Here is a 26,578-nt window from a genome sequence, read left to right on the forward strand (position 1 = left end):
ATAGCTGGTGTGTAATCAGTACAATACTTGCAAGAAAAGACTAGACTGGCACATTCAACTTAAAGGGGAACTACACTTTTCTGGAATTTTGCCTATCATTCACAACCCTTTTGAGGGACAAAAGGACAAATGTTGGGGTTTTTTTGCATTCTCACATGTAAACATCGTCTCGTTCTAACTGGCTAGCAATGCAGCTAATGAGAGCAATCCATTCTGCCTCTAAATCACTTTAAAAATGCTTTAAAAAACCACCAACAATACCTCATTTACATTCTGCAACCTGTATAATAACCAAGCTGTAGCAATATTGTTATTGTAAGAGCGAACACTGAATAACTTTTTTTATTGCATACTAACACATCGGCGTGCTACAGTATTAACCGTGAGCTAGCTATGGCGAGAGATAAGACAGCTTCTAGGTAAACACCCAAATCGCCTTTAGAGTTTTTACTGCACAATACAATGTGATAAGACACCAGTCTGAACTGACTGAAAAACATGAACAATCATATTACAGTATCTGAAAAGTACTCTCGCACATTTCATGTTTTGTTTGTACACAGCTACCTCGAAAGCGTATATCGTAATAACACACATGACGTGCTGCGTGCGTGTATCTTCATCGATATTATAGTGACTCACTCGATGGACAGTTGTTCGTTTGGGGACGTTTCCAGTTTATTTTGGGTAAACACTCCATTTATGTCCGCATAGCTTGACTCCAAGTTCCACGTTTACAGCGTCAAAGTGACACCGACCTCACTCTCTCGGCTTCCATCTGCTCCAACGTTTCATCCTCTTCTTCGTGTTTGCTTTTAGAAGCAGCAGTTCATCCGCCGTATATTCCGAATAGATAAGGTTGTGAATCCCTTATTTGCCCCAAAATAGTCGTCTTTGTTGTCTGTTACCAAGTGCGGAAGTGCGTCGCTAAGGAAACGGAAATAACTGAGCCGAGGAATTAGTTTTGACAATGATTCAAATGACCAAAATACGGTAAATATTGTATATATTACATATTATGAACGTGCATGTTACTATATGATATATATACTTGCAGTGTGTATAAAAAATTGTAATCAGTTCAGTCCAGTTTCAGTTTATTCCGAACATGCATACGATGCAATGTAATTCATCACATATTTCCAGTTGTTTTATTACAGCACGTCCGAAAAGGAGTAGGAAGAAGCTGAGCTTATTTAATCCTACCCCTTTTCATACCATAGCAATTTTATCCTATTTCCTTGTTCTCTGTAACGAAACAGTGAATAAATAAATAATTAAAAAATATATTATACCATAGTAATTAAACAATTATTAAATACATAAATAATCTTTGTCTCAATAAAAAAATTTAAAATGTCAGCATTTTTAAAAAGGGTTCAAGATGTTCATCATAATTTTTTGTTCTGTGTACTTTGTTTTAAAACTGTTTTAGAGGGCTTTGAAGGCTACAATGTTGACTCCCATTAGATACATATTGCAAGTGTTTGTTTTTAATCATCTTTAAAATCCTAAAATAAAAATTAAAAAGAAGATATAATATCATTCCTAATGATTGTGAATGATAGGCAAAACTCCAAAATTGCAGTTCCCCTTTAATGCCAAAAGACTACTTCCTGGCTAAGACAAACCGAAATGAATGCATACTTACAAATGAGACTCAGAAAACAAGCTATACCAACTGGACAGTGTCGTTATTATTATCAGCTCAGTGTTAAGTAAAAATAGGTATCATTAAGTATTGTTTTGTTATTGATTACCAGGTACCATAATTTGGTACCGTATCAGTTCAAATGGGAAAGGTCTTACCTACTTACCCGACTCACGACTGACAGGCGTGAACAGAGGGATAACTGGGAGGTGTTTTTTAAAGAGACCTTTAAGGTATTGGTCCACTTGTTGTACCGTATTTTTCGGTCGCACTGGAGTATAAGTCACACCTGCCGAAAATGCATAGTAAAAAAGGAAAAAAAACATATAAAAGGTTGCACTGGAGCCCGGCCAAACTATGAAAAAAACTGCAACTTATAGTCCGAAAAATACGGGTACATTTTCGGCTTCAAACCATATAAGAGATTACAAGTGTTACAACATTATTTTTAAGAATTTGTTTAACATGCTCCTACGCTGAGTATCAGCAGTGCACGTTGGAAACATTACTTAATATCCCTTTGCAGCCCGTTTAGGCAGCAAAAAGGGTTGGGTCTGCTTGGGCTTGGACTCATTTATCTGGCTTTTCTGATGACGTCCTGTCTTCGTGTTGTTAGATTGGGTGTGGGAAATACTGTAGACTGTGAATAAACAAAGGCGGCCTTCCAGTTCTCACAATCTATGTTTACCTACAACATTTTAAATGTGTAAGACTCCACCGCTCCCCACTTTGAATTTTTTCACTGCAATTGCATACTTTCTTTGAATATTAAACTCTTGTGTTTTTGGCCCAATTTGAAAAATGCGTGTTATTTTACCGTAGGTCGAAGACCCTGAGATATATTTTAGGAAGTCAAGGACGTGCTGAGCTACATTGGGGTGCCATAAAAAATATAGCAGAAAAGAAGCCTTTTTAATATTTAAGAACACAAGTCCACATGTATTTGTTTTTGCATGCTCAAGATTTGTAAGGCTCGGCTTGAGTTTGAAATAATTTATTTCACCTCAGTCGGTTGTCACGTCAAGCTGCACAAATGGGATGCAGTGGAATTAATGGTTGGTGAAAGAGAAATAAAAACACATTGCAAATATGAAGGCAGGTTGGGTGGTGTCCTAAAGTTCATTTTTTATTTTTACACAGGTCAAAATTTTAAAAAATGCCCATTTGAGAGCACATGTAAATAGAAATTAAAATGCAAGCTCCAGTTGTGTGCCTCCTTGTGCACTCGACGTCACTACTACCCCACTAATTGCCAACAAACTGTCTCGTCTGTAGAAAGCAAATTTCCGCAGTAGGGGCGAGACAGACTGACCTTCTTTGCAGCTCTGACTGAGTCAATTATTTATGATTTGTAATTGAAAAGTGCTTTTTGGACTTTTATTTTTTACTCTAAAGTCTTCAAACTTGTCATCATCCAGCAGCAGCCTAACTCATCGTGCCATAATGAATAAGGAATGAACATCTCCCAATGTGAGAGAAAATACACTCTCGTACACCTGTGCTACTCTCACACTTGTCAGAGGTGCTTTGCTTTAACCGAAAGAAGAAAAAGGGCGTCATCGCGGTTCGCAAGACTGGAGCTCTGGGCTTTCAGTTGACGTTCAAAGGCTTTCTGAACCTCATTGATGGTTGATGGCTCGCCAGAACTCTCGCAAGTCCGTTTCTAATGTGTATGTTTATTGTCGTTAGAAATTGCTTGTTTTGAGAGTGTGACTTCCTTGAATTGCGAGGTTATACATTATTATTGCATTCGACACAGCCCTGTTCAAAACTCTTTAGTCTACCAGTGACACCAATTTAATGTGTTTTGGTCATGGAAAATAATAAGCAGCAGTTCTAGTCTTAGGGTTAGAGTTTCAGTATTTTAAGTAGACGAGTACCGATTGGGAATTGATATCGGTCCAATGCCAGCAAAAAACAGATCATATTGGTCATGAGCCATTGCTCGGATCATGTTTTGTTTAGTTTGATATTTCTTTTAGTGGTGATTAGTTCTGTTTCAGCACCCTTGTTTGTTTTCTTTGTTGCCATGGTTGCTGATTTTTGTCACCTGCCTCTGATCAGTGGTCGGGACATTCACCTGCTCACCTGCTCCCAGTCACTAATCAGAGAGCTATTTATTCACTCTGCCTGGCAGTCTTATTCGCAACACGCGACAGTTACGTTGTACTCATACTTGCCAACCTTGAGACCTCCGATTTCGGGAGGGGCGTGGTGGAGGGGCGTGGTTGGGGGCGTGGCTAGGAGGGGAGGAGTATATTTACAGCTAAAATTCACCAAGTCAAGTATTTCATATATATATATATATATATATATATATATATATATATATATATATATATATATATATATATATATATATATATATATATAAAGTCAAGTATTTCTTATATATATATATATATATATATATATATATATATATATATATATATATATATATATAAAGAAATACTTGACTTTATATATATATATATATATATATATAAGAAATACTTGACTTTCAGTGAATTCTAGCTATAAATATATATTTATTTTATTGTATATATATATATATATATATATATATATATATATATATATATATATATATATATATATAAACGAAATACTTGAATTTCAGTGTTCATTTATATACACATATACTTGTTGAGTTAAGGGTTGAATTGTCCATCCTTGTTCTATTCTCTGTCACTATTTTTCGAACCATGCTGAACACCCTCTCTGATGATGCATTGCTGTGTGGCACGCACAAAAGTGCTTTCATCAAATGCAGTAGATGGCAGTATTGTCCTGTTTAAGAGTGTCACAACATTGCTGTTTACGGCAGACGAACTGCTTTACGGTAGACCAAAACGTGACTGCTGTTGTTGTGTGTTGTTACCGCGCTGGGAGGACGTTAATGAAACTGCCTAACAATAAACCCACATAAGGAACCAAGAACTCGCCCTCGATCATTCTACAGTTATAACGTCATTGGGCAGGCACACCGTTTATATTGTGGGAAAGTCCATGCGGACCTGAGTCCGCCTGAATTTCGGGAGATTTTCGGGAGATAATTTGTCCCGGGGGGTTTTCGGGAGAGGTGCTGAATTTCGGGAGTCTCCCGGAAAATCCGGGAGGGTTGGCAAGTATGGTTGTACTACTTGCTCCTTGCTCTTTTTGGTTTACTAGTCAATTGCTAAGCTTAGCTGTAGCTTCCCTTGCCATCGGCACGTTTAATTTTTCCTGTTTTTGTCCATGTTTATTAGATTAAATCATCATTCCTATCTGCACGTTGCTACCGGACGTCCTTCTGCATCTTGGAGAAACGATTACCGCGAAACCATGCGACCCCGACCTGACAAAATTGGCTTGTATCTGAACTTCCAGACATAATCGCTCCGATACAAGCAGTTGTGCAGCATGTTTACTTGTGCAAAATTAACATCTAAATGTCCTCCAAAATAAGCACACAATGTCTTGCATTTTTGTGAAGTCATTTACAAGAGGTACCTTTATGGGATATAGGCTACTAGAAGCTAGCAGCTACCCAACAGCTAAGCACACAAGCTCGACAAATGTAATAAGCGTCCTTATTTGAACAATATTGCAGTCTAAAACACAACAATCATCAATATAAACGATTGTAGTTGCATATTTCTTACATATACAAAGTCTCCAAGGCCAAAGCAAATTAGAAAGTAACAAACCCAGTAACAAATGTGTCCACATCATTCAATTTATTGCATTATGAGCTTAATTCCATGAATTATTGTAGCTACTAGGTGTTGCCAAACAACTATTACCACTACACTAAAATTTACAGACAGCGTTCCAGACAGAGTTTTTTATGCCTTACCATCGTTTTCTGACTGATTTCACTTGATCAGACCTTTTCTAACATTCCGCACTACAAATTAATCCTTGCTGATATCGTATTTGATCAATATTGGTATCTCAAGGCGCCAATATCAGTATTGTATCGGCAGAGGTGGGTAGTAACGCGCTACATTTACTCCGTTACATCTACTTGAGTAACTTTTGGGATAAATTGTACTTCTAAGAGTAGTTTTAATGCAACATACTTTTACTTTTACTTAAGTATATTTATAGAGAAGGAACACTACTTTTACTCCGCTACTTTTATCTACATTCAGCTCGCTACTCGCTACTAATTTTTATCGATCTGTTAATGCACGCTTTGTTTGTTTTGGTCTGTCAGACAGACCTTCAAAGTGCCTGCCTTACTGGTGACGTTTCACTTCGTTCCACCAATCAGATGCAGTCACTGGTGACGTTGGACCAATCAAACAGAGCCAGGTGGTCACATGACCTGACTTAAACAAGTTGAAAAACTTATTAGGGTGTTACCATTTAGTGGTCAATTGTACGGAATATGTACTGTACTGTGCAATCTACTAATAAAAGTTTCAATCAATCAATCAAAAGTGTGATGGAAAAAAGATACTTTTTTATTTCAACCGTACATCCCGTCAAAAGCCTAAAGACTGAACGCACATGAGGACGTTCCTGTCTTCACAATAAAAGTGCCGCTCCATCGCGCCTGCACTTTCAAAACAAGAGTCTCCGAAAGCCAGCGCAAACAAGCTAGCAAGCTACGGAGTTTGCCGCCAATATATTTCTTGTAAAGTGTATAAAAACAAATATGGAAGCTGGACAAATAAGATGCCAAAAACCCAGCACTTTCATGTGGTATTAGACAGAAAGGAGGAACTTTTCTTCTCCTCCATTTGAAAACGTGGACGTTATCATCACTACTGTCTGATTACAATCAATGCAAGTCATCAGAATCAGGTAATACACCAACTTATATTCTAGACTTCCTGAAAGAAAGGAATCTATATGTTAAACATGCATGTATATTCATTAAAACACCTTTAACATGTAAACAAAAACAGCAAAATAAATAAATATAAATTATATACTGTATATATCAATGTATGTATATATATATGTGTATATATATATATATATATATATATATATATATATATATATATATATATATATATATATATATATATATATATATTATATGATATGAGTGTGTATGTTACTCATCAGTTACTCAGTACTTGAGTAGTTTTTTCACAACATACTTTTTACTTTTACTCAAGTAAATATTTGGGTGACTACTCCTTACTTTTACTTGAGTAATAAATCTCTAAAGTAACAGTACTCTTACTTGAGTACAATTTCTGGCTACTCTACCCACCTCTGCGTATCGGAAGTGAAAAAGGTTTATCGGAACATCCCTCTTGTTACATTAAATAATACAAAGAAATGTTAAGCCCACACTAAAAAAGGAAAATGAATACTTAAAAGAAAAAAAGTTGTAGAATTGGAGGACTAAAGTGTGATTTCTGATAAAAAGTCTAATATAAATTTGTAATTTTACAGGAAAATTTGTAAATTTTACAAAAATAAAGTTGTAATATAAGAAGAACATTTTTCTAATATGACACAAAAGAAGATAATACATTAGTTATTATATTAGAATTAGTTTTTCAGTTAACAATACAACTACATTCTCATAATATTCCAACTTTATTTGTCAGATTTATTCCTCAATAATCACAAATGTATTCTTCTGAAAATGTATAGTATTATAGGAAAACAATGTCTATGTAAAATATTACAAGAAATGCATGTTGTAATAGGAGGATACCAGTCGCAATCTTAAGAAAATAAAGTTGTACTTTAATCAGCATGAAACACATTAAGAAATAACTACACAAACCAAAATCATCATGCCAGCTTTTTTGACATTTATCAAAATTTTCAAGTAATTACTTTTTTGTAAAGATATAACACATGTCATTTTTTCTTAGTGATAATAGCACCGAGTTTTTTTGTGCACAAGTCCTAGCCCTGGCCCTCAGGTCAGGTGTGCTCACCCAGCTCCGGTATCAGCTCAGGATCTTATGACCAGGTACAGGTTTCAGTTACCCCTCTTGCGTCTGATAGCAAGCTGTAATGAGGCCATTAGATCCTGCTAATAGCTTGTCCAAGCAGTCAACTGGAGAGAAAAGGCGCTTGGATCAGCTTGCACCAAGCCAATTGTGCACTTCGTCTTACTTTGCTCAAAATAGGCATGATGTCTTTTCTTCTCTATTACTACTGTTTTATTTTGGTCGTATTTGTCTGATGTTGGCGCAGATCAAGATAAAAGTACAGAGGGTTTACAGTGCACTTGCTATTCACAATAAACTTCCAGCTGTGCAAACTGCTGGATCAGCAATTTCCTCCTTACTGATATTACAACATTGGTTGCTGCTGTGTTGAGCAATATACTTTTTGATAGATGATCAATTGGCCATTTAATGCTACGTTTTCCTTTCCTCTTTCTCATGCACTCCAAAATCATCATTTAACTTTAAAAAATGAAGTTGTTACTGTAAACACATTTTTCAATTCCAATTATCACCTGCTTCTCAGCTAACCGATGCATATAAACGGTATTAGGTCTAATCTACTACGATCCAAATAAAAAAATGCAAAGTATAAAATGTTGTGTTCTATTAGTGGGTGTGTTGCGTGTAAACTACTAAGACTGCGTGCACAATTGGGAACAAGTGCAAAAGTGGTGCAGACCGCCCTATTAGAATAGGGTTTTTGCTTCTACTACGTGGCACATACAGTATACACCCAGCACACAAATGTAATATGTATCACTTTTTCTGGCCATTTTAGAACCTTTCCTGGAGTGCATCTACAACCAAGAGATATGTTAATGATCCAGATGCAAGAAAATGCATTTTGCAAGAAGTTTTTTTCAATTAGGAGATATGTTAATAATACCTCCTATATGAAATATAATATCTCCTATATGAAAAAAGAAACCCCATAAAAAAAAAAAACATGATGTCCGCAGTCTCCAAATCAGACCTTAGGTTGTTCATCAGTTGTTATTGCTGATCAGATGTGTAATATTATGTATCTGACAGAAATATGATGCCGACACGAGCACAGAAGATTCTCTCTCTCTCCATCGTCACATTGCACTGATCGCCTCCTTCTGACCGCGGCCAATTTGTACGGACATTTCAAACGTGCAAAATAAACATACTTGCCAACCCTCCCGAATTTCCCGGGAGACTCCCGAATTTCAGTGCCTCTCCTGAAAATCTCCCGGGACAACTATTCTCCCGAAAATCTACCGATTTCCAGCCGGACAACTTTATTGGGGGAGTGCCTTTAAGGCACTGCCTTTAGCGTCGTCTCTCACCTGAAAAGGAGACTATTATATATGTCTCCGTTATCCATAGGTTTATCTATAACCCATAAAGTAAGCAGGCACGGAACTATTTCTCAGCGTGTGTTTATTCCAGCCGGCATGTTAATACACTGACACACAACAACCGGATTCCCATCATGCATTGCTTCAAAACTACGACAAGTTGTAATATCCAAAATGTCCAGCCGGACAAACAATATTGGGAGCGTGCCTTAAAGGCACTGCCTTTAGCGTCCTCTCACCTGAAAAGGAGACTATTATATATGTCTCCGTTATCCATAGGTTTATCTATAACCCATAACACGGTGGCCGAATGGATATAGCCACTAATGAACGGTCAGAGAAGCACAAGGGGGCGGCAACGCAGTATTATGGGCCACCTTGCAAGCAACATTCCGTTCTCATTTGCGGATATTTTCAACAAATCCATGAAGGATATGTTCCCGGATTCAGAGATCGCTCGCCAGTACTCAAATGGCAGAACAAAGGCTACTGAAATAGTGAAAGGTAAGTGTTTTTGTTTTTTTTAAGTAAGCAGCAAGTACAGTACAGTTAGTAGAACAACTGTGTTTTCACTACTGTGTACTGTACTATATATATATATATATATATATATATATATATATATATATATATATATATATATATATATATATATATATATATATATATATATATATATATATATGTATGTATATTTATATATATATATATATATATATATATATATATATATATATATATATATATATATATATATATATATATATATTTATATATATAAATATAAGAAATACTTTAATTTCAGTGAATTCTAGCTATAAATATACTCCTCCCCCTTAACCCCGCCCCCCAGCCCCGCCCACCCCCCACCCCCCAATCTCCCGAATTCGGAGGTCTCCAGGTTGGCAAGTATGAAAATAAAGATGCACAACAGTTTCAAGCTAGATAAATTGCATTGCAAGTCCTAAATGATTGTATGTGCCTACTGGTCCCACTGTAAGCGGACTTTTATTTACGTTTATTTACAAGTTAAAATGCATTTGTTTTAAAAACATCCATCGTCATGTCTTTGTGAACGATTCCCCCCAAAAAGTGCAGTTTCCCTTTAAAAGACACACTCCTATGTGGACGAGCTTAGTAGAGCAGCTTTGTGTGCGCTGTCATGTTTGCTCGTGTTTTAATACACGCAAACTGTCGTGATCATTCATGGCAGGTTGTATTTATGTTTCATGTTGTCTTTCCAGCGCTCTTACTTATCGTTCCACTTCCTGTGTGCATTTTTTCTCAGCCACTTTACCTGTGGTTTGAGCGCTGCTTCGCCTCACCTGCTCTTGATTATGTATTAGGTTGTCCCTAATCAATATGTCCTGACACAGTGTCCCAAGGATGGAAGGCGACACTGGTTTGTTGACTCATGTTTACAGTGTGCCTTTGGATTTTTTTTTTCCCAATTAAAGGCCTACTGAAACCCACTACTACCGACCACGCAGTCTGATAGTTTATATATCAATGATGAAATCTTAACATTGCAACACATGCCAATACGGCCGGTTTAGCTTACTAAAGTGCAATTTTAAATTTTGCGCGAAATATCCTGCTGAAAACGTCTCGGTATGATGACGTCTGCGCGTGACATCACGGATTGTAGCGGACATTTTGGGACAGCATGGTGGCCAGCTATTAAGTCGTCTGTTTTCATCGCAAAATTCCACAGTATTCTGGACATCTGTGTTGGTGAATCTTTTGCAATTTGTTCAACGAACAATGAAGGCAGCAAAGAAGAAAGCTGTAGGTGGGAAGCGGTGTATTGCGGGCGGCTGCAGCAACACAAACACAGCCGGTGTTTCATTGTTTACATTCCCGGAAGATGACAGTCAAGCTTTACCATTGGCCTGTGGAGAACTGGGACAACAGAGACTCTTACCAGGAGGACTTTGAGTTGGATACGCAGACACGGTACCGTGAGTACGCATGCAGCTGCGGCTTCCAAACAATTGATCGCTAGCCCGTACGTGCGTGCCGCTATGTGCATGTCACGTACGTAACTTTGGGGACTTTGGGGAAATATATGTGCTGTATGAACTTTGGGGAGGTGAACGGTACTTTGGGCTGTGGGATTGAGTGTGTTGTGCAGGTGTTTGAGTTGTATTGGTGGGTTATATGGATGGAGGGGGGAGGTGTTTGTTATGCCGTATTAATTTGTGGCATATTAAATATAAGCCTGGTTGTGTTGTGGCTAATAGAGTATATATATGTCTTGTGTTTATTTACTGTTTTAGTCATTCCCAGCTGAATATCAGGTCCCACCCGCCTCTCACAGCATCTTCCCTATCTGAATCGCTCCCACTGTCCTCTAGTCCTTCACTCTCACTTTCCTCATCCACGAATCTTTCATCCTTGCTCAAATTAATGGGGAAATCGTCGCTTTCTCGGTCCGAATCGCTCTCGCTGCTGGTGGCCATGATTGTGAACAATGTGCAGATGTGAGGAGCTCCACAACCTGTGACGTCACGCTACTCGTCTGCTACTTCCGGTACAGGCAAGGCTTTTTTTATCAGCGACCAAAAGTTGCGAACTTTATCGTCGATGTTCTCTACTAAATCCTTTCAGCAAAAATATGGCAATATCGCGAAATGATCAAGTATGACAATAAGAATGGACCTGCTATCCCTGTTTAAATAAGAAAATCGCATTTCAGTAGGCCTTTAAAAGACTGCACTTTGCCTACAATCTCTGCATCTTGGGGTCACGTCGCCAGCAATCATGCTCCACCTTGACACAAACCTTTATTTTAGCCCATTGAGTATCATACCAAGATAAATATGGATGACTACTTAATGACATCCCAGTGATTCAACAATGAAGGAAGGTTTGTTTCTTTACACATTTAAGTCTTGAGTCACACACATTTCTGTCTCTTCCCTCCTGCCAGCCTCTGAGGCAAATGTCAGCTAATTAGGGTTTACATGGCCGACCTTTCTTACCCCTCCCACCTGAGCACCGAGACCCCTTGATATGGCGGTGCAGCCCCATGCACAAAACCCAGGTCAGCGTGGCCTTTGATATGCGAAATACCACTAGCTTCCTGCAGCGTAGCTGACTGTAATGAGAGGAAGCACAAAGAGATGGCTCTTATTAAAATGAACTTTACATTCACATGAATGTCCTGTCATTAGGGGTTAAGAATAGCACCTCAACGTCATCATTTATGCTAATATAAACACCAGTAGCAACTTTGTATCATTTTTACTTTGTGATTGTGGTGGATTTTGCGAGTACTGCCTCTGCATGTCCTCAACAATAATGTTGAATTTTATGCATTTAGATATTTGGAATAAAAATTGTATGCAAATGTCCTTTTATTTTTATTGTATATCCCATGACGCAGTAAAAAAAAAAAAAAAAAAAAGATAATCTGATCTCTATTCTCTGTGTTCTGTCATTCTCCCTGCAGAGACATCAAGCCTGACAACATACTACTGGATGAACATGGTAAGCTCCTTTTTTAAAGCTTGATTGGTCATTCATGCCTATTAAATAGCATTGATTGTCTGAATGCTGCAATTCCATCATTAGTAACTGTCAAATTAGTGGGATTTAGCACAAAAGGTTGCATAGCATTTACTTCGGGTCTTAAAAAGCAAAAACGCACCAAAAAGCTGAACAATACCACCTAAAACCAAAATTAATGTCCCACTGTTACCAGAGCTTAGCAAAAAAAGACGCTAAGATGAATAAAAGCTAATGTAATAGCGGTGTTTGTTTAAATGTCCATAGAGATATCAAATAAAAGCTGAGGCGATTATCTGGGACATGATTACACCAGCTTTGTTAATGACAGTTTGAGTGTTTTTACATGATACGATGTCTTTAAAGTTCCTGTGTAGTCAAATGACCTGCATAAATCCATAGTGGAGCCGTTATTGAAATAATCAGTACAATACGTGATATATTGTTCTTATTACTAATAGTAGGCAGTTGCAATGAGAGAGAGATAATATAAATATAGAACAATAAATACTGCACACAGAGGATGAAACGTCAACAGTTATAATCCTGGTCAACTAGATGAGATAATCTGTTAAACCATTGTCCAGCCATAAAGGGTCTTCTGTGGTGATGGTGTGGAAAAAAAAATGCACATTCCAAATCCAGCAAAGGGGGAAAAAGACAAAAGAGGGGAGAAGATGAGAGTTAGCACCATTAAATATGAACATTATTAATGGAGCTCGCTTTTATTTGCTGCGTCAGTCCGTCTGTCAAAAAAATTGACAAAGCCAGTCTCTCCTCAATTGTCGAATAATAAATAGACACAAATTAATAAGAAACTTGAGGTAAATTTAACGGATCCATGTTTATCTACATACCTTAATTTTTTCCGAACGGCGCCTGTAACATGCCAGTAAAACGGCTGATCAAACAAAACAGACTTCATTGTTATGGATCCACTAGCTGCGGAAGCTAGCACTCCAATCAGCAAACAGACTTAATAAATCCACTCTGACGTTTTGGAACAATATAAAAATAATGCCATTGTAAGGTAATAATACTAACACATGTTAGCATATTAGCAAATGTTAACAAAGCTGGCTTGATTACATTATGATAGCAAATACCAATATGCATTAAAATATTACTATCAAACATGTGACGGTTTAGTACCAGTAAGTATGAATTGTTTTAGTTCTGTTTTTCTTTTATTTGCTGCGTCAGTCCGTCTGTCAAAAAATTGACAAAGCCAGTCTCTCCTCAATTGTCGAATAATAACTAGACACAAATTAATATGAAACTTGAGGTAAATTTAACGGATCCATGAAGAGGTGATAACATGTTTTAAAGGTGTCATACTTACATATGTTTTTCTTTTTCTACATTCAAAATACTTACTTGTGGTCTACATAACTACATAACATGTAATTTGTGATCAAAATTTTACATAGATCATGTTTTACAGACCGTCTTCGAACCGCTGTCTGACTGTCTCTTCAGACTGCGCCGGTTTGTTTTTGAACAATATTTGAGTTGTCAATATTGGGTTAAAATGGTATGTCTTTTTTATTACATTTTTGCTGACCGGACAGTATTGTTGAGCAACTTCAGTGGTAAATACCATATTTCGGACTATAGAACGCACTGGTATATAAGCCGCAACAACAACATTTTTGAAGAAAAAATGTTTTTACATATATTAGCCGCACAGGACTAAAAGCTGCAGATATACGTTATGAAATGAGTTATTTACACAAAGATTTTCTAAATGTTTATCTACATACCTTAATTTTTTCTGAACGGCGCCTGTAACATGCCAGTAAAACGGCTGATCAAACAAAACAGACGTCATTGTTATGGATCCACTAGCTGCGGAAACAAGCACTCCAATCAGCAAACAGACTTAATAAATCCACTCTGACGTTTTGGAACAATATAAAAATAATGCCATTGTAAGGTAATAATACTAACACATGTTAGCATATTAGCAAATGTTAACGAAGCTGGCTTGATTACATTATGATAGCAAATACCAATATGCATTAAAACATTACTATCAAACACGTGACTGTTTAGTACCGGTAAGTATGAATTGTTTTAGTTCTGTTGTAAAACTTGGAGTTATGAATGCAGAAACCATACATGTGGCGGTTTAGTATAAGTTGTAAGTATGATTAGTTTAAGTTATATTGTAAAACTTGAAGCGATGAATGAGAAAAAATATACGAGTAGAACGTTATGGACAACATGTAGACAAAACGGCACTTTTACTTCTGGTTCAAAGCATTAAACAGAAGGAAATACTGTAGTGAGTGTAGTGATTGCAGTGAACCAACTCGTCCAAAAGATAAACAATAACACAACTTTTCAGTGTCTCTGTGGGTGTTTTATGAAAACTATTTGTTAAATACAAAACATTATGGTCGTTGGCGAAGAAAAATCCATCAATTAGCCACACTGTTTTATAAGCGTAGGAATACTACAAGAATACACAATGGTCATGTACAACCTTGCATTTCACACTTAATCTATGTAACACATTTAACACCTTAAATTTCACGTTAGAATTTACATACACCATTTGATCTGGAGGGATGCAGCCACAACACAAAAAATGTCCTAAAAGAGATACAACCGACTCATGGACACGAGATTCAATGATTGGATAGACTAAAATATTGGGGAACAATACCAGACAAAACAAAGGGAACAAAACATGTCTTGAAAAAGAATGGCTGGTCGTGTCATATTCTGTTACGCACTGACATCATCGAGGTAGTTGAGACCCCAAGATGTGGAGACAGGAGACATGAGTAAGTGTGCAGGTAAAAGTGTATTTAATAAACAGGAAAACAAAAACTATTGCGACAGGGAAGTGCACAAGAAGCAGCAAAAGCTAAGCCTAAAGAGAGCTTACATCTGTAGTCGCGAAGCACAAACACCAGTAACAAAAAAAAACTATGACCCGGCCTCGACTGAGCGGTGAGGCTGGCTTATAAAGCCCTCTGTTTAAGTTTGGCAGCAGATGAGAATACTAATCACTAATCACAAGCAGGTGGTGAGCACAGTGTGCAGAAGCAGTGGTAAAGTTACTGCAATATAACAGAATAAGAGCGCTCAACAGGAACAAAACACCCAACACCTGCATTGTCCTTTCCATCCTTACACTTTCCATCATTGTAACTGAGCTACTGTGTTGAACAATTTCCCTTGTGGATCATTAAAGTTTGTCTAAGTCTAAGTCTAACACAGGCAAAACACACCACAAAACCAAAACAAGGCATGACCTTATAAAACAGGTCATGACAATATTCAGTTTTAAATTCATGCCAAAACAGCTTTTCGATTGATATTATGTAAACCTTTTTCAACAGGTCACGTCCACCTAACAGACTTCAACATTGCAGCCATTGTGAAGGACGACCTAAAGGCGACATCCATTGCAGGGACCAAGCCATACATGGGTGAGAAAACAAGTGTTGCTCTTGAATGCCCCCAAAATGCAAAGTAGTGCACGAATACTTAATATTCCATGTTTGGTCGTTCGTACCATGGCAGCTCCTGAGCTCTTTCAGACATTCGAAGGCTCCCACCCCGGCTACACCTTCTCAGTGGACTGGTGGTCATTGGGCATCACGGCTTACGAGCTGCTCCGAGGGCAGGTAAGAAACAAGCATCAAGTTGAGCGAACCAGACCTGTCGTCTCCGGTCTCCATAAAAACAGAAAGCAATAATAAAGCTGAAATTGAATTTTGCATTTAGACTGACCTTAGTGGTGAAGACGCTTGAACATTTTAGTCACGCCGCGAGACGGATGGCTTCGGGAGCATATGGAAATATATCCACGGTTGTTTTGAGAGGCGTGTAATTGTAATTGATTCCCTCAAATGGGGGTTTTATTTCTTTTTCCTCGGACTCATCTGGAGGACTTGAACTCAAATGTCATGGAAATAAAGACGATGCATAATCTTGCCACTCAATCTTCATATATCCCATTAAGATATATTACTGCCACCCAGAGTCCTGTATAAAGAGAGTATGGCCAACTCGGTTTCAGCCGATCTCCTCCGTGATTGGTCACAAGGCACGTGACTACAGGGCGCCATGACGACTACCAACTTTGAGCTAATGATTCCTCGTTCGGTTTTCGAAGTGTAAAAATGCCCTGTTGTGCAACATGGTCCACCCGCGACAATTGTGGAAAGCTTTTTCATTGCTCTCAACCCGGAAAGAAGACAAGTAAGGGAAGTGAAGGTTCGCCAACAACACTGGACTGATTACGGCGTCTTGTGCGAGGTAAACACACGACACGACGTCTGCCTTTTCTTCAGGAGAGAACACACAAAAGCTAATACAAATAATAACAGAAGAAATGAACAAATTAAAGAGATGACAAAAACATAATATCTTTGATTCTCAGTAAAACTAAAATAATGCAATTCAGTAGCAGCAGAAGAGAAAGTCAAACACAAATATAAAAAGACGGATATTAAATGAGTAAAACAAACCAAATTGTGGGTGTAATAATAGATTAGAAAAATGAACTGGAAATCTCATACAAAATACACAAAGTAAAAGTAAACACATCAATACTTAGATGAGGCAATTCCTGAAGGAATTGTGTGTGAATGCTCCAAATGCTGACGTTGAACTGAAATCCTGGAATTTTTAAATAATTGTTGAAGTGGAGCACACAATTCCCAAACAGGCTGAATATTTTGAAGTTGGAACCGTTTGAATCAGATGGAAAATGTGGGAGTTGTGGAACTTTGAATAATAATAATAATCTATTTCAATGGGAATTTCAAAACAATTTGGGGATTTCGGGAAAAGCGGGATTTTTTTTTTAAAATGGTAAAAACTGAAATGATCTGAATAAGTTGAAAGGGTTAGTGTTGGAATTCTTCAAATCGGTAGAGAAATGTTGAAATAGTAACATTTTTAATTGAGAAATGGTATTAAGGAATTCCTGGAATTTCGGGAAAACCGGGAATTTTTCCCTTCAAACCATCCTGTATCCAGAGACTTACTCGCTGAGTTTGTAAACAATAACAAAAACGAACAAAAACAATTATTTTGTAATAATAATTAAAAAAAACAACTAATCACTTCAGTATCAGTTTTATACTGGTACATTACAAGGTATCGATATTCTCAACATCCGAATCGATCACCCCTACTTAACATTGAAGCTTTAGTGGTTAGCTTCTTGCGTCGTCCTGCTAGGTGTGTGTGTGTGTGTGTGTGTGTGTGTGTGTGTGTGTGTGTGTGTGTGTGTGTGTGTGTGTGTGTGTGCGTGCGTGCGTGCGTGCGTGCGTGCGTGCGTGCGTGCGTGCGTGCGTGCGTGCGTGCGTGCGTGCGTGCGTGCGTGCGTGCGTGCGTGCGTGCGTGCGTGCGTGCGTGCGTGCGTGCGTGCGTGCGTGCGTGCGTGCGTGCGTGCGTGCGTGCGTGTGCTTAGCCATTCCTTTTCCTCTAGTCTTCCAGTGATAATGCTACGTGGAAGAAATTTTGCTTATCTCCCGCCATGGTGGTGAGGATTAGTATCTTATGAGCGGCTTCGCCCTGTGTATGGACGACGCGTACGTTGCAACTTGCTCTCAAATTTGAGCCGGTGTTTTGGCAAGACATGCACCGTCCTGCATGTGTGTAACACTGAATTAAGAAATGTAACCGTGTCTCCCTGACCGTTCAATTTACTTTGAAGGAATCTTTCACATTGTCATGTCTGTGTGATCATGTTTTGTTTTAGTCATGTTCGGTTTTGTTTTTGGACTTTTTGTGCACTTTTGTTTGTTTTGTCACCATAGCAACCATTAGTTTTCACCTGTCACGTCACGCACCTGTTTCTCGTTTTGAGTCACGCACCTGTTTTCACTAATCATGTCTATAGTATTTAAGTTCATTGTTTTCAGTTTGTCTTTCTGGCGACATCCACATTTATGCTCTGCACATTCCTGACACTTGGTTTCATGTCCATCGTTCATGCTGCTCTTTTAGTCCATGCCAAGTAAGTTTTTGTTTATTAATGCCACAGTTAGTGTTTTTTGTTGTTCATAGTTTCTGCCTTTGTGCAAGTTTTGTGTTTATAGCCAAGTTTTGTACCTCCACTGTGAGCGCCTTTTGTTTGTTCCCTTTTTTTTTTAGAGTTAATATTAAATCATGTACTTACATTCCCGTCTCGCCGGAGCCAACTTTCCGTTGCCTTCCGGAAAAACAAAACCCAAGGACCAAGGCTTGACACACATGAGTACAGTCTTTAGCCACTGGCACACAGCTGCAGTAAGTATCGGCTGGGCTCAGCGACTCATTTGCCAATCAGTTAAAAAAAGGCAAATATCACCCCACCTGGTCATTACTAATGAAAATGTTAATGCATATAATCTCAGTTGCAATGCTTATCATTCACTTAACATTAGAATTTTTAAGAAAAGTGGCGAATCAAACACATGATCACAAAAGCAAGGATTCCAATACATCAACTGAAGAAACTGGGCACAAAATCTATCTCAAAATGATCCCTCTTCTTGTGTCATTTTTCCTTATTGGGGGCAGAAAATGAACAGAACCAGAAGCGGTAGAAGAGGAGGACTAGAACAAGTTCCTGATTGCTTTTAAGACTACTTTGTCAAAGAAACTCCTGTGGACAGTTGAACTAAGATACACTCTCGTCTCCTCGGTGGGTTACAGAGGCCGTACGTGATGAGGTCCAGCACACCAGCCAATGAGATCCTTCACACCTTCCATAAGGTCCACCTCAGCTTCCCAGCAGCCTGGTCCACAGAGATGAAATCACTTCTTAGAAAGGTACGACCAGACTCAACATGACTCCTCTTCATTCTACACCCGTGATGGCGTTGTTGCATCTTCTGTCTGCCTTTAGTGTCTCTTTATTATTGGTCATGCTATTTTTGTTTGGAACATGCTTAACAAGAGCCTCATTTGAATATACAGTCCCTCCAGGAATTTGCAATGTTTCGATCGTGCAAATTCATGCAAATTTAACCTCACGCCCTTGTCCAAAGCCCGCAACTTCCCGCACATTTTGGCTAATCAATGTCAATTTCGGCAATCAAATTTGCCTCTGAGGAGCACTCAAATGCGGATTGTCTAATCAAAACGTATGTTTGTTGTATAGACGAAGGAGGAATAACAACATGTACAAATATATCAACTCTTCAAAGCTCAAACTGCACAATTGTTGTCCTACCGCGTATAGCTCAGACCTACTTCTGGTTTCTGTCTGCAGCGCTAAGTCTTCTGGGTAATGCAGTATATAAAACTTTAGCATCCTCACTACCTTGTTTACATGTATTTGTATATTTATTCAATCAATCAATGTTTATTTATATAGCCCTAAATCACAAGTGTCTCAAAGGGCTGCACAAGCCACAACGACATCCTCGGTACAAAGCCCACATAAGGGCAAGGAAAAACTCACCCCAGTGGGACGTCAATGTGAATGACTATGAGAAACCTTGGAGAGGACCACATATGTGGGTAACCCCCTCCTCTAGGGGAGACCGAATGCAATGGATGTCGAGTGGGTCTGACATAATATTGTGAGAGTCCAGTCCATAGTGGATCCAACATAATAGTAAGAGTCCTGTCCATAGTGGGGCCAGCAGGAAACCATCCCGAGCGGAGACGGGTCAGCAGCGCAGAGATGTTCCCAACCGATGCACAGGCGAGCGGTCCACCCCGGGTCCCGACTCTGGACAGCCAGCACTTCATCCATGGCCACCGGACCTGTGTGTCTCCCCCTCCACAAGGGAGAGGGGAGCAGAGGAGAAAAGAAAAGAAACGGCAGATCAATTGGTCTAAAAAAGGGGGGCTATTTAAAGGCTAGAGTATACAAATGAGTTTTAAGATGGGACTTAAATGCTTCTACTGAAGTGAAGTAGCATCTCTAACTGTTACCGGGAGGGCATTCCATAGTACTGGAGCCCGAATAGAAAACGCTATTAAACTTTTATTTATCTTCGACTCTGCTCCCTTGGACTAGAGCAGTGGTTCTTAACCTTGTTGGAGGTACCGAACCCCACCGGTTTCATATGCGCATTCACCGAACCCTTCTTTAGTGAAAAATAAAATGTTTTTTGTTTTTTTTCCAAATTCAAGACAAAGTTATATGTTTTTGGTAACACTTTAGTATGGGGAACATATTCTAAGTAACAAAGACTTAATTTTGAGTTTTTTTGGACACTAGGGGAACATATTCTAAGTAACAAAGACTTCATTTACAGTTATTTGGACACTAGGGGAACATATTCTAAGTAACAAAGACTTAATTTAAAGTTATTTGGTTAGGGTTAGGGTTAGAGGGTTAGGGCCAGGGTTAGAGGGTTAGGGTTGTAATAAGGCCATGCCGAATAAGGCATTAATAAGTACTCAATAATGACTAGTTAAGAGCCAGTATGTTACTAATTTGCATGTTAATAAGCAACTAATTAATGGTGAATATGTTCCCCATACTAAAGTGTTATAAGTGTGCATGAACATCACCTTGTTCAAACAACAAAACCAACACAGTGCATAAACTCACAACAAATGACACAGCTGTAAATCAGTCTGACTTCTGCTGTATCCGTAATACGCAGATAGGGAGAAGTTTGTATTTACACGATGAGTCGGGTGTGTTTTGACCTTTGCCGAACCCCTGAGGCCGACTCACCGAACCCCTAGGGTTCGGTCGAACCCAGGTTAAGAACCACTGGACTAGAGTGTGTACCACTCTCTTCCGCCCTTCCTGATAACCTCTCGAGGAACTCTGAAGAAACGTTTATCCTTTTCGCGATCTGAACGGTTCGTACAGCCGAAAACAAATGGCGCCTGAGAACGGACGCTGCTTGTCCACCATGCATATTTAATGAGCCGGACGTCGCTTCTTTTAAATCCAAGCAATAGACATGAAATAAAAACAACAGTCACTTGTATACTCTTTTATTCCAATATAGCATCCATCCATTTTCTACCGCTTGTCCCTTTTGGGGTCACGGGGGGTGCTGGAGCCTATCTCAGCTGCATTCGGGCGGAAGGCGGGGTACACCCTGGACAAGTCGCCACCTCATCGCAGGGCCAACACAGATAGACAGACAACATTCACACTCACATTCACACACTAGGGCCAATTTAGTGTTGCCAATCAACCTATCCCCAGGTGCATGTCTTTGGAGGTGGGAGGGAACCCACGCAGTCACGGGGAGAACATGCAAACTCCACACAGAAAGATCCCGAGCCCGGCATTGAACCCAGGAGTACTCAGGACCTTCGTATTGTGAGGCACATGCACTAACCCCTGGTCCACCGTGCTGCCCTATAGCAGACATGACAATAGAAAATAAGACTACTAAACTGTATTGTCATACATTGTACAGCAAAATAGATTCTCGTACACACAGTTCTTAAACCCAACCACCAAGCTGGGAAAATACTACAACTGGTTTGATGATACTGAAGTGAAGATGAAATTATGAGGATGAAACCATGTAAACAGATACTGGACAGCACTGTCTAGTTCAAATGTTTAATTTAGACATGTTTATGCTTGAAAATGCTTATATTTAGGCCAAAAATACATAAAAATTGCAATATAGCGAAGTGAACTTCTAAGTGGAGATTTGTTCACTTCAAAGGACACTGGTTCTTAGGAGTACAAGTCGTTACTCAGTGGCCTAGTGGTTAGAGTGTCCGCGCTGAGATCGGTAGGTTGTGAGTTAAGTCATACCAAAGACTATAAAAATGGGACCCATTACCTCCCTGCTTGGCTCAGCATCACGGGTTGGAATTGGGGGTTAAATCACCAAAAATGATTCCCGGGCGCGGCCACCGCTGCTGCCCACTGCTCCCCTCACCTCCCAGGGGGTGATCAAGGGTGATGGGTCAAATGCAGAGAATAATTTCGCCACACCTAGTGTGTGTGTGACAATCATTGGTACTTTAACTTTAACTTTAATGTATCTCAGCTGGTTGATGTAGGGTTGCAATAAGAGCGTAACGTATTACCTTGCGCAACGCAAACGACACAACACCGCTGTTGCTGCTTCTGTGATCTTCACCTGTAGGAACCAATGTTCTCATGTAAAAAAAAAAAAACACACAAAGCAACACCGCTTTGCCTCGTGAAGGCGAGATGAAACAAAGCGCTTATAATGAAGTGTCTGGGGTCCATTGCTCTTGTTTGCATTAAGCCTCTTGTAACACCTCGTCAGCTGCTAAGGCTTGAGCTGGAGTACGTGGGCTTAGTCTTGGCAGCCATCCTCTGCAGTCTTAACTGTTGCATTGCTCCGTGATCAGACTTCCTGCACCTCATTGGCAATTCCAACCGCGTCAATGTGTGTGTGTGAGCAACTGAAAGTGTGTGTAACGGGTGTTAAGAGAGCGTAAGGGCAGAATTCCACGCACAATATATTTGAACATTATCCTTCACACTTCACAACCTGCCCAACTCACCTCAATCGCCGTTTGCTTATGTATTGAACTTGTTGTCTTTGGCCCCTCCCACTGTCCCTTTCTTGCACCCTCTGTCTCCTTCCCCAGCTATATATCCTCATTCTCAGGCTGCTCGTGTCTCAGCGGGGACTGTGTCTCTCTGTGGAAAAGCAGGTATTTTTTTTCTCTTCTGAACGGAATCTTTCTGTCCCTTTCAGTTGCTGTGCATAGACGTCCAGAAGCGCATTTCCTCTCAAGCGGAGCTGCAGGATCTGGACTGCATGTCGGACGTCATCTGGGACACTGTGCTCAGCAAACTGATTCCCCCAGGCTTTATTCCCAATGTGAGAATCACAAGTCAATGTATAATGTGCTACTTGAAAGAAATACTCAAAATGAGCTGAACACAGTGTTTTAGTCTCATAGAGAGATAGATACTTTAGATCAGGGATGCCCAAAGTGGGGCCCGTGGGCCAAATTTGTCATGACGTTTGGCCCGCCAAAGGGTGGCTACCAAATTGAATACATATTCATACTAACCTCTTTTAAGATGTACAACCATTGCTTGTATGTCCGCAAGACTACATTGTAGGGGGGGAAAAAGTCCGTAGATTTCCCGTAAAATCATCAGTGGTAGCATTTTTCCATTTACAGTAATGCACTGTAAAAACAAAGAATGTAGATTTTATGGTTAAAAAAAAGTATTTTAGCCAGAATTTTGCAGTAAGAATAACCGTGGTACTGTTTTTATTTATTTATAGTAATGCACTGTAAAACAAATATTGCCAAAGTTTTTACGGTAAAAAACTGGCAGCTAAGAACCAGTATTGTAATGTAAAAACAACAGTTTTTCGATTTACAGTAACTTGGTGTGAAAACCACCGTTAATTTTACAGTCATCATTTCTTGTTGTGGATTAAATGGGTGTCATTTTTTTATTGTTTTTATTGATTAGACATTTTTTATAATATACACAAAGTTCAATGAGCAGCTTGTGTTATGTGTGACCATGCTTTTTGAATTTTTGTGCTGGTTGATTTTTTTTTCCTGCATCATGACTCGGGAAGGTTGCTTGGATTGGGCCGTATAACTAAAAGCTGTGCTGTGTGTCCTTGCGAGTACAATTAATGGTTGAGTAACTTTCATTGGCCACCGGATGGCGACACAGTGGCAGATATTAAACCATTGGCTAGTCGTATATGAGATGGATTCTCCACACCTGGCCTGATTTATTGAGCTTGTTCCGTCGAGTGGGCCTAATTGAAGACGTTGTCTTGCGTGCCAAATTTAGCCCGCGAGCCCTAGTTTGGATACCCTTGCTTTAAATAGATACTTTAAATACTGTCTATACCTTACGTACTGTCGATACATACATAGATAGATATTGACCAATGTAGCCAGGTCACTGGTGTAGGAAGAAAAGCTCTGTATCGCTTTGGGAAAAGTCTTTAAACGCCACTTGTCGGTTTGCGTGTATACACCTCTAGGATCGAAATACAAGACATCAAAAATACGTAAAAATTGTAGTAATTGAACGATGACGCTCCCCTCTAGTCCTGCAGGGGCAGTAGTTGGCTTTACAGTTAGGTTGTAACTTTTTGTCACCCCAGCTCTATTTGTGGGCCATTGCCCTCTCTTGACCCCAATGCAAGCAGACTATAACAGCAAAATAAATGATTTTCGTTAGCCTAAGCCCCTCCCCCTTACGATGTTTCATGAAAGTTAGGTTTTTTTTTTGTAATTCTGCTTTTCAACCAACCAACTACAATCAAAACTTAGTAGAAGTAATTTTGATAATATTTTGTAGTAGTAGTTTACTTGTATTTTACTGTTCCATGAAATGAGAATTTACATTTAATCCAGAATATAGTACGGGCTTGATCTACTAAAAGTTTACATGAATTTAAACATGTGCAAGTTTGTTAGTTCATGCAAAGCTGATCCACTAAGCTTGTGTGCAGAGGATTGTGTCTCTTAAAAGACCAAAATCGAGAGTGCATTCCATTAGGCGTGTCTGTCTTCATTTATATACAGACTACATGCTGATTATTAAGACGCCCACATTACTGGGAGGAGGAGATACAAATATAATCATTTAGCACTCGCAGTGTGATTTATCAAGGCTAAAACTATTCTTTGGCAGCTGTTTTTTCGTCTTAGTTCACACGTTTGAAATGTGCGTGCAAACTGGCACAGTTACACACACAAAGCTGTGAGAAAGAGGGGGAATCCTCCTGCTTTGTTTCGGCACGTAAATAAGACCGCCCTCAAAACGACGCATTCTGTGGAAATTGTCAGAAAGTGGCTTGAAAACAATCTGTAAAACAAAATCTATGCACACTTTTGACCAAAGCACCACCATTACATGTTATGAAGACAGCAAAGACCAATAAGTGTTTTACAGTAAATGCAGGGGGGAAAATCATATGACCTCTTTAAGAGGCTGAATAAAACACATTTCATTGATTCGTTTTGGGCTTTGCTAGCTTTTTTTGCTGTCAGTTATGAAAAAACACCATCACAAAACCGGCGCCTCCCAGACCGCACCTCAGGCGTGCTAAAAAAAAAAGGTTCTGTTGTCTAGATCAGTGTTTCTTAACCATAGGGTTCGGGCCCATTATTGGGCCGCGAAATTCAGTTTCTCATGACGCGGCGGTACTCAGTTGAAGTACACTTTTCCACCACTTGTGGCAGTAATGGCAATATCAAACAAGTCTGAAGCTAAAGTCATGGAGTAGTTTCTTAAGCGCAAAAAATATGACTCATTTTTAGTTACTAAATTTTATTGACAATTTATTTAAATTTATATATTTATTATTTATTATTTTTAATATTATTACTTTTGTTATAATGTATTTATTTTAACACTGCATATTTATATGTAAATTTACTTTTCAATCAGTTTTTATGAGTCCCTTTTTTGCAGTATATTTGATTACCATATTTTTCGGAGTATAAGTCGCACCGGAGTATAAGTCGCACCTGCCAAAAATGCATAATAAAGAAGGAAAAAAACATATATAAGTCGCATTTTCGGGGGAAATGTATTTGATAAAACCCAACACCAAGAATAGACATTTGAAAGGCAATATAAAATAAATAAAGAATAGTGAACAACAGGCTGAATAAGTGTACGTTATATGAGGCATAAATAACCAACTGAGAACGTACCTGGTGTGTTAACGTAACATATTATGGTAAGAGTCATTCAAATAACTATAACATATAGAACATGCTATACGTTTACCAAACAATCTGTCACTCCTAATCGCTAAATCCCATGAAATCTTATACGTCTAGTTTCTTACGTGAACAAGATACATAATATTATTTGATATTTTACGGTAATGTGTTAATAATTTCACACATAAGTCGCTCCTGAGTATAAGTCGCACTCCCGGCCAAACTATGAAAAAAACTGCGACTTATAGTCCGAAAAATACGGTAGTATTTTGTAATCAGCCTGACCTAATCTATGTGATTAACACAAACTTTCATATTATTTGACACGGTTCATCCTGTAAGTAGATTAGATATTATTACTGAATGTGATTAAAATTAAGACTATGATTACTATTTCAGTGTTAATATTTGAGTGGGGTTGAATCCAGTAGAAAAGTTGGGCCCCGAGGTCAAAAAGGTTAAGAACCACGGTACCGCCCAGAAAAGGTGGCGAGTCTAGCATATTCCACAACATAACAAATCAGCACAGGTTGGACTGCTGCGTAGGGAAATGAGTGTCTCCATGGTGACAGTCGGTAGAACAC

At 38.9% G+C, this 26,578-nt stretch overlaps 1 protein-coding gene across 2 annotated transcripts in view; it reads left to right on the plus strand.

Moving 5' to 3' along the window:
- Positions 1-26,578, plus strand: part of stk32a (serine/threonine kinase 32A) — a 173,839-nt gene that overhangs the window by 106,068 nt on the left and 41,193 nt on the right. For both annotated transcript variants that reach the window (XM_061962524.1, XM_061962523.1), the window contains exons 6-10: positions 12,349-12,386; positions 15,758-15,847; positions 15,942-16,045; positions 19,071-19,187; positions 23,030-23,155. In XM_061962524.1, coding sequence (XP_061818508.1) covers positions 12,349-12,386; positions 15,758-15,847; positions 15,942-16,045; positions 19,071-19,187; positions 23,030-23,155 — 475 coding nt within the window. The remainder of the gene's footprint in view (positions 1-12,348; positions 12,387-15,757; positions 15,848-15,941; positions 16,046-19,070; positions 19,188-23,029; positions 23,156-26,578) is intronic.

This window comes from Nerophis lumbriciformis, linkage group LG09, assembly GCF_033978685.3.
Source record: "Nerophis lumbriciformis linkage group LG09, RoL_Nlum_v2.1, whole genome shotgun sequence".
Classification (NCBI taxonomy): Eukaryota; Metazoa; Chordata; class Actinopteri; order Syngnathiformes; family Syngnathidae; genus Nerophis; species Nerophis lumbriciformis.